This window comes from Capsicum annuum, chromosome 3 (genome assembly GCF_002878395.1).
Source record: "Capsicum annuum cultivar UCD-10X-F1 chromosome 3, UCD10Xv1.1, whole genome shotgun sequence".
NCBI lineage: Eukaryota > Viridiplantae > Streptophyta > Magnoliopsida > Solanales > Solanaceae > Capsicum > Capsicum annuum.
In genome coordinates, this window is record NC_061113.1 from 258622672 (window position 1) to 258632483 (window position 9812).

The 9812-nt window shown below is 36.5% G+C and overlaps 1 protein-coding gene across 1 annotated transcript; it reads right to left on the reverse strand.

The window, feature by feature from the left end:
- Positions 1 to 1047: 1047 nt before the first annotated feature.
- LOC107862005 (nuclear pore complex protein NUP96) lies at positions 1048 to 9108 on the reverse strand. The gene is made up of 7 exons (XM_016707430.2): positions 8903 to 9108; positions 8646 to 8738; positions 5933 to 8513; positions 5502 to 5625; positions 4528 to 4676; positions 3867 to 3964; positions 1048 to 1512 (listed from the first exon to the last, which is right to left on the reverse strand). The coding sequence occupies exons 3-7, from the start codon at positions 8465 to 8467 to the stop codon at positions 1317 to 1319; spliced, it is 3102 nt and encodes a 1033-aa protein (XP_016562916.1). The 5' UTR covers positions 8468 to 8513; positions 8646 to 8738; positions 8903 to 9108; the 3' UTR covers positions 1048 to 1316.
- Between the last annotated feature and the right edge of the window lie 704 nt (positions 9109 to 9812).

Consider the following 9812-nt stretch of genomic DNA (forward strand, 5'->3'; position numbering starts at 1 on the left):
AGGTGTTTCTTTTATTTCATTGAATATCATGTTAAGTCAAAGAATGCCACATAAAATGAGAGATGAAGGAGCCAGGTTTACGGGTAAATATAAGTTACTTCATTGATGTGGCTTACTTTATATTGGCATACAAATTTCTTTTAAGTTTATTATTAAAAGTTATTTAATTTTAATGCTCATGTTTTGACCTTACTGGTGTAATTCAAGACACATCAATCTTTCATCTAAAATGAAGGACACGTGAAGTACGGTTACATAAAACGGGATGGAAAAACACTAAACAACATCAAATTTTTCTATTTCAATTGTGGGAGGTAAACTGAAATAGCTAGACGAACATCAGGTAAATGATTTTATTAATACGACAAACAAATTTTTGGATGCAAGTTGAGATCCTCTATGACATACTCGATTTATCGTACAAATTAGTTGTTCGTAGTGCAGTAAAATAAACTAAGAATTAACAAGTTATTCATCAAATGTAAAACGTAACTTCTTGCCCAACAAAACTCTTCTATTTTTTCTTTTTCCTTTTTAACAGCCAAAGCGCTAATGAGGCAACATATCATGTTCTGCCTTACATCATGTACGATGCTTCAAAACCATCTGAGTCTCACAATCTCGCACCACAAGCTCGTAGTTAGCTGCAGCACAGTTGGTAATGCAAAAGGTGATTCACGCACTCGCCCAGAGTTCTTACGCTCATGACATTTAGAAACAGATATTATCCTTCTCTTCCTCAAGTTTAAACAGTAAGAATCGCGTCCCCTACTCACAACCATGCAAAAAGATAGAACACACACTTCTTCGCGTCCGAGGCAGACATGCTAAGGCGAGTGAGACAAAGCCCCGCGAGCAAAGGAAAGCTCAAACTACGCCAGCCAAAAATTCATATGCTTTCTTGGATGGATAACTTTGGAAACACATAAATGTTGTCAATCATAACCTTTTGTCAAGCCAAACAACCAAAATTTTCTGGCTGGAGTACCACAAGCATGTAACATAATGAGTTATTGCAGAAGGTCGATTCATTGAACTGCCAAAATATGCAACTACAATCAACCCAAATCAGGTCGCCGAGACATTGAAGAATGTCAATCCATTAAACTGCAATGCCAACTTGTCCAACAAAACCCAAACTTTTACAAGTACAGGATTTACTTGTAAACTAATACACAAATTACCAAAGGTAACAGAAGTCCTCGGGGAGAGTGATTATAACATAATGAGTTATTGCTACAAATGGTCACATTTTTATGACGTATAAACATAAAATTTGTTGTTAAAATAGAGATATGGGGCTTGACAAAAGAGAACTATGACGGCACCTCAGAAAGGTAAGATGTAAAAAGAGACACAGCATCCTGCAAATGATATGAACGGGTCTCTTCAGGTATGGGTGCCTTGAATATGGTATTATAGCAGCTTATCTGAACCTCATTTGATGAACTTCCACCGCTATCAGAAAGCAACAAATTGCATATCTCCTCAGCCATCTTCGAATAAACCACCCTAGAGACAAGAAACATACACTAGCTCAAACTTGTTGCTTTAGGAGCTCAAGCATACAATTAATGGACTTCAAGCATTCAAGGATCATGTCAACTTTTCATGCTTTATGGGATACTCTAAATCATCAGTATAAACCAGTTGACATAAAGCTCTACCGATTTAATCGTACATGAGAAGATTTTAAGTGACCAAGGGCCATAACACGCTCTCAAGGGCAGTAGGAACTTAAAGAACAAAAATGTGAAAACATAGGTTACTAAATGCAACAATTCTCTCTCTATAACATCCATTTATTGTACTACTTATTTTAATATATAAAAGGACGAATAGCCAAATAGACACCTTCACTTGCATTGATTTGTATTCCCAGCCCCTCTATTCACCCAGATACTTCAACTTGATCAAAACAAGTCCTTGTGACCGTTGACGAGTTATGTGTGGCATTAATTTGGCTGAGTTGGACAAAGTGACTGTCAAACTCTCTAATTGTAACTCTTCAGTCCTTCACCCAACTCCTCGGTTGCCCTTCAATTCCATTTTCTCTCCTTTGCCAGAAATCACCACAAACGATGACTGTTATGTTATGGGTTGTTGTTGATGGTGGAGATTGAATCATTCAACGGCTAAGATAGGTTTGGTTCTTGGCTTGATTTTGAAATTTGAAGTGGTTATGATGCAGGAAAGGAAGAGAAGATTGCAGGTTTATGTAAAGGTGAAGGCTGCAGAATTGAAGGCACGTATTGGATAGCAAGCCAAAGACCCAGATGAGTCAAAGCTTAAAATGAACATGGGAAGTAAGTCAGAAATGCAAGAATTTCTGCGTAAACCCAAAGTGAAGGAATTTTCACAAGGGTATGTTTGGTTTTGTATGAAAGTAAAATCTGAACTGATGGTAACCGGCGGCGACTTTTTCTGTGTTTCCGGTGACAAAATTATTAGGAAAATTCTGCTAAATACTCGATGACACATTGAAGTAGAAGAAATGGGGAAAACGGCAAGAGGACGAGGGGATCTAGGGCATGGAAATTTGTTTGTTTGGTTTTAGTTGAAATTTTTGTATTTGTTGGTTGTTAAATGTGATGATTAGTTTTTTTCTGGCTGATGTTAATATAGGGGGACATGTACAGCGGAAGTGAAGGAGGAGGATTTGTTTGGCTTAGTTGAAGAAGATGACGTGTCAGGAGTTCGTCTGATGTGGATATGATGAGTTATCCACCTCAAGGTAAATGCAGAACTCTCAAGGTAAGAGGCATTTGAAAGACTTGATTTGATCAAGTTGAAGTGCTTGGATGAAATCCCATAGAATAGGGGAGCAGAAAACCAAATCGGTGCAAGTCTAGCGTATCTATTTGGCCTTTCGACCTTTACAAAAGATACGATGCACCTATTATGAGTTCCGCTAAACTTAGAAAATGGGAAAGGCTGGGTACATTAATATGAATCCTTGGAATACTTATGCATGAATAGATTGGAAATGATATAAGGGATTCATTCAGCCAACAAAGGATTCGTGTAGCAACTCCTTTTTAGTTTGGGATTGAAGTGTAGTTAAGATGACACTAGCTAATAAACAGGGTTAAAGTTTTTTGTTGAAATAAGATATATTCATAAAGGGGGCATTACAAACAGGGTTTTTACCAGCTAGATATGACCTTAGGGATGAGTAACATCGTTTATCACTGTCCCCAAAATTTTTGTATCCATTTGTATGTGACGATTTATCTATGCAGTTTGTTTCCAGGATCCATGTAAAAGACCAGAAAAATCTAAGAGATTGAACAAATTTGTTTGTTTGTACTCTTTATAGCTAGGTGGGGTTAAGAGAGAAATTCAGCTCGTATAGATGACACTCGTATGTTTTGCATAGATTTAGAAGGTGCAACTAAATATAAAAATGACACAGAAAACAAAGAGCATTTCCACTCTATAGTATTCCCAACCCCATCTTAATTCACTACATATGAAGTGTAACAAATGACTTCTTACCTCACATTCTGGATTTATTCAGCATAAAAAAATACCATAATATTAAGAAGGGAAAAAAAAAAAGAACAAATGACTTCTTACCTCACATTCTGGATTTATTCATTATTAAAAAAAATAACAAGGGAATATTAATGCACTTTTTTAACTAAGTAAAATAAATATTAATCCCATATTTATTAATCTTTTAATAAGTAAATGTTCTTAATCGTTAGTGACCATCTTTACTATTCTTAGTAACAAACCTCTCACACTTAGGTAGGAGAAATAAGGGTTCAATGAGACGGTAGGACAAGGGAGGGAGGGGGTAGCAGGAAGCAGTTAACTTCTCAAACCACATGCTTCAGTAATAACAAATTAATGTCAAGTACCTCGCTTCGACAGGCAATTTGCTAGTCCAAACAGCCAAAGAGTTGTTTAAGCGGCTGATGAAGTCTGCACAAGCACTGTCTTTGTTTTCTAGTGTGTCCTGCCAATAAAAATGTGCTTTGTGAATCTCCTAAAAGATATTAGAATAACTAGGAGATATGTCCATAAGCTTCAACCAATTATCTTGAACAGGTATTTGCTCTACTTATTACTAAGCAGAAAAAAGACAGGTAATCAATTCCTCATGAGATTGACCAGTCTCAATTGAGCAACCATAGAGGTTAGGATCCAGCTCATGAACTGTGCTCCAACTATAGGATGAACTCCTTTTTTCCAGAAGCCGTTTTCTAGTGCATCTACAAGTTGATCATTGATCAAGCTGAACAGCTAAAATTTCATTTCCATTCCAGTTTTCTCTATCATTAAATACATGGGCTTTCCACATCCACCAGAAAAAAAAATATTTTGTACCATGATGCATGTGACCTCCCAATTGTAATGGTTACCTAGGGAGGTCAAAACTTTCAGCGTGCAAATATTGATGCAAGAACTTCATTCATCCAACCATCGCATAAGCACATTTTGATCTAACGAGTTTAACAGCTCAAGGACATTGGAGTAGGATTTGAACATAAATAAGTAGATTATAGAGAAATTTCATACTGCTTGATTCATAGTGTCACTGTCCTCCTGCAACGAACTTCTCAACAAATAAAAAGATATATATATTCCAGCTCCCAGATCCCAATCTTCAATTTCTGATTTGTGATCCTCCATAGAAGCTGCTAGCCTCCATATTTCTGAGTGTTCCTCTGTGCATAAACAATGTTGGAACGATTTAGCACATCAATTTTTATCGAAATTCAAGGTTGAAAATTGAGATACTTCTAGGGCAACACAATGTAGCCAAGAGCTTCAGCAACATATCATATTTAATCCTTGCAGTTACCCAAACCTGATTAGCAGTTATTACATTGAAGTGGGTGGTTTATCCCGCTCATGATAACTTCATTGTATATACCACGATTTTCTTAAATATGCTGATGTGTGATTAACAGTTATTACCTTGAAGCGTGTGGTTTAAGAGAAAATGGCCATTCTCTCTCTCTCTCTCTCTTTCTTTGGTAAGTAAGAAAATGATAATATATTCAGTGGGATAAAGGTAAATCTGTCAACAAGCCTACAACTCAAATAGGTAATGCATTTCACAGTACATGAGAAAAACAAATTGTGTAGTGAGACATTTAAACTTGAAGGCGACTCAGACCACCATAGATAGACAACTTTTATGGTGTTTCATTAATCCTATTCCAAAATATTTAACAAGGTTGACGTAAGAAAGAGATTGATGACGGAAGAAGATAAGAGAGAGCTAGTTTCAAAAGAAGATAAGAGGAGAGCAAAAGTCAGTAGAAAAGCATCCCAATGGAACTGAACTTACCATAATGCAAATTTTAATGTTTTACAACTTTTGGGAATAAAAGGTCAGAGATTATAGGCATCACTACAACAAATATTAAACATATAAGCCTTTAGGTACTTTTTTTTCTTTTTTGAGAAGGAAATCTTTAGGTACATATTCTGCATAATGAAATAGCAAGATATAAAGATGAAACTAGAGATTAGCAAACCTATACCTGATAGAAAAAGAGAATGAGCAACTGAAGTCATAAAAATAGTGTGCGCTTTCTGCCACTTTCCGCATTCCAAAAAGTGTTCTAGGGCTTTTGGGAATTCAGAGTAATAATTAAAATATGTTGCCTGCAATAGAGTAAAACAAGGATGAAAAATAAGAAGCAAGAAGAAAAGTGATCCCACACCAGCGACAATCAAGTGCATGCAAAGGACTAATTTGATGTAGAAGTACTAGCATTCAACTACATCAATTCCAAAGAAAATATACACTGGAAACTTCCCTCCACAATTTCACAATAATGTTGAACCATCTTGTCAGAAACAGCATGCAAAAATGTCATAGTAACATAGATTTGCTTTGATTTGCCAGAAAGTGGAAAGCAGGAAGCATGGATTAATGAAAAACTGAAATCAAATAAGGCCACCAACTCACCAAAGCCTCGTTCAACCATGCTGATGGAATACCTAGATCCTCAATAAATTGCCGCTGCAACTCCTTAGAACTCCAAGTTTCACAGTACAGGAAGAGTATTTCCCTTACAAGAGCAGCTTGCAAATAAGGACAATCTTCACGGTGAGGCATGTGAAGCACTACATAGACAGCCCAATGACATTGACCAAGACATAGCAGCTGAGAAATGAAACTAATGTCTAGCACATGAAGATCATTAGAACTGAAAGCACCAATGGCCTCTAAAACAGCTCGCTGATGCCAGATCATGTGGTAGTCAAGCGGATCATTTGTTGAAGCAAAGGCACTGAACATCGTCTTTAGAGCACTGAAATCAATTTCTTGATTGGCATGAAGAAGCATGAGATAGTAACCGAGATCAAAATGTTTTACTGCATGCCAATTCATTGACACTTCTATAGGTCCTTCATCGATATAAACAGGAACTGGAGATGGAGCTTTTCCATCATTAAGAAGACGTTGATATGTGCGGAACAAAACAGGCAATTCAGTTTCCGGTGGAAGCTGATACCACATCAACAACCCCAGAAACCTTTTCCAGTCAATGTCTACATCATGCAATGCTCTATGAATGTTTCCAGCAACCAATTCAAGAACCCTAATTCTCTCTGTCTCAACAAATTTGAAGTCCAACCCATTTACTCTCCAAATATCAAGCTGCCTGGCAACATCAGCACGATTAACCATCGAACCACCAGCTTGGCTAAGAAGACATGCAAGTCGCACATCTCCCCTAGAAGCCGCCAGTTCAACAGCAGCATCCAGCTGCCGACCAGTTAGAAGTAAAAACATATGTTGAAGATCACTTGAATCGTTCAAAGAACTTACTTCTTCCTGTACTCTGTGACAAACACTCTCTTGCAACCAAAAGCTGAATTCTGCTCTCCTTATCAATGGAAGTGCTTCTGAATCAACATCTGAAGCAGTTTCTCTCGCATCAGGTATCATATCTTCCTCATCCTCATCTTCAAGAGATTTTAGTTTCCCACTCAATTGTCTAGACGAAAAAAGCACTTTTATTAATTCCCAAATCATTGCTTGGTGCATCAAAAGAACACGCGATGCTGAAGATAAGTCAGGGACCTCCAATTGCCTCTCAATGACACCAATATAACTCCGACATACATCTGAAAGCGTTAGACGATCACACACAACTCTTTGAAGCTTTAACGCGAAGGGTCCCTCCCCAAATTCTTTGGTTTCATGAGTAAGTTCCTTGTGAAGTTGAAGGGCTGAATCAAAACACAAATCAACAAGTTCCTCCCTGAACTTTTTATTTTCATCTCTAGCTACTTGGTCAAATGCAACCTTCTCCAAGTTGATTATTGAGGACAAACTTTGATTATCTTTACTACCAACTGGAGCGCCAGAATGAATAAGAACACCATTAGGCCCCCAGCCAACTCCAAATGATCTACCCATGAACAATCCTGCATCAACAACATTACAGGAGTAACTTCCACTAACAGGTGTTTGCTGCCTGACATCCAGCTTGAAACCCTCAGTCTTTGTTGTCTTTAGAAGCACACCCTTATTTTGTTGGGTCAACAAAATGGACCCAGGTGAGTCTGAGCCAAAACTACCATGTTTATATTCAATCAAAGCCAATGGAGTCTTGCGAGTTATAGGTGGACTAAGTCTCGGGTATTTATGCTGCAAAGGGGATTTTGAAGATTCTTTACTGAATTGTGGTTTTCTATCAAAAAGAACATCATGATAATCATCTATATCCTTTTCTTCTGATGGAAACATTAGCATTCTCATTTCTTGCATCTTTACAGGATCTAACCCAAGATGAGCAGGAAGGGAATGTGAAAGATCAGTTGTATTGACTAAGGCGGTTTCTTCATCAATGTCCGAAGCATCTCTACCGTTCATATCCACCGGATCTTGAACTTCTGGAGACGCATCATCAACTATCATATCTTCATCCTCTTCCTCATTAAAACCAAATCTGCTGAAATGCTGAACGAAGAATTTCCATTCTCCATTCGATGGATCAAATGAGATAAAACGCGCTCCTTGACTCTCCGTTCTAAGTCTTAATTTCTCCACCATTTCTCTCGAAGAATCCACATCACAGTGTTTCAACAATCGTATCTCCAGTATCAAAGTTACTTCAGCAGGCTTGTTAAGCCCCATACCAACTGGAGGCTTGTCATTCTCATCTTCATATACAATCACCTCATGTCTTCTAAACTTAATAATCCGATCCAAATCCAACCCCCTAACATCCGTTTCCCCAGAAAACTTAACAAACCCATAACCAAACCTCCCAACAGTGAAATTCTCAACTTTCCTACAATACCCTTCACTCGTAACCTCCCGAATCTCCAATTCACTCAAACATGGCTCAGTAAAATAATCAGGAGATCGCAACGTAGGTAAATCAGCTCCATTCTCATCCACAATCTTATCTAAAGCTGAAAGTTTTCTTCTTTTACATTGAGATTGAGAAACAATAAGTTGTTCAGGTGTCCCTAAATCAACTTCCATTACTAGGCTACTTCTTCCAAACCACAACAAGTATCGTTATAAGTGCCTGATAATCAAATTAAAATGCAGATATCAAACTTAAATGGGCAACGCAACAGTAGCATGCTTATGAGTAGCTCCCAAAACCCTAACAACTGCAAATCAAAATCTACCTAAGGAAAGCGAGGAATTAACTTACCTTATACTAAGAATACACAATAATTAAGGGCTTGTAAGCTTCACTACTTTTCGGAGTTCGTCTTCACTACTTTTCTGAGTTCGTTACAAGTGCCTGATGAACAAATTCAAAATGAAATGCACATATTAAACTTATATGGATAACGCAACAGTAACAAAAAAAGGGCATGTGCTATAACATCAGCTTCCAAAACCCTAACAAGTCCGAATCAATACCTACTTAAGGAAAATAGTAATGAATAATTGGAATTAACTTACCTTATACTCAGTATATACGGCAATTGGGCTTCTTCTTCTTCTTCTTCTTAGCTTCGCTAATTCTCGGAGTTGGTATTCTCCGAGGGTTTTTTGGTTTGCTTTTCTCAATTTCCCAATCTCCCGCCCCTACTACCTCTGCCAAACGCCGGGACTAGAAACACGTGCGAGCACGTGATGAATCAAGGGTAAAACGGGAACTTAATAAACTTTTTTGATTAATTTATCTATATTTATATTTATATTTATATATATATATATATATAATATATTAAAAGTGTGAAGGTCTTAGAAATATTGATTGAATTTTTTGTCCTTCATTAAAAGTCTTTGGTTTAGACAAAATCATCTTTTTATAATCTTTCTAATATTTAAGAGTTAAAAAATAATTAAATATATTTATAGTAAAATTTTTCTTTGTAGTATTAAATATATTTGTTTGTATTACCGTAATATTTAAATTAGGTACAATCCTATTTTACTACAATTAGCCGGTTTATTTTTAGGTTTTTAAAGTTCGAGTTAAAAACAAACATTAAATTCTCACCATAATTAGTAGTATCAAATTATATTTCTATTCCACATGAATTAAAAACAATTACCACCGTTCATTCCTATTGAATTATGAAGAATTGGAGATCATACGGCAAAGAGAAGTCCTAATAGATCATGTGGGTTGCAAGTCTATATATATGCCTATTATTTGTTTGTTTGTCTTATTATTTTTTAAAAAAGCTTCAATAGGATTCTATAGTTACTGTACATTAAATTTGCAGCAATTTTTCTTTTGAAAGCACAATTTGTTAACCTTTATTTTGTAGCTCTTTATTATAGTTAAAGTTAGTTTCATTGTTAATACTAATAAATTGTCCTTTTTATTTTTAAGCAACGTTTGTTATTGAGCTTCTAACAT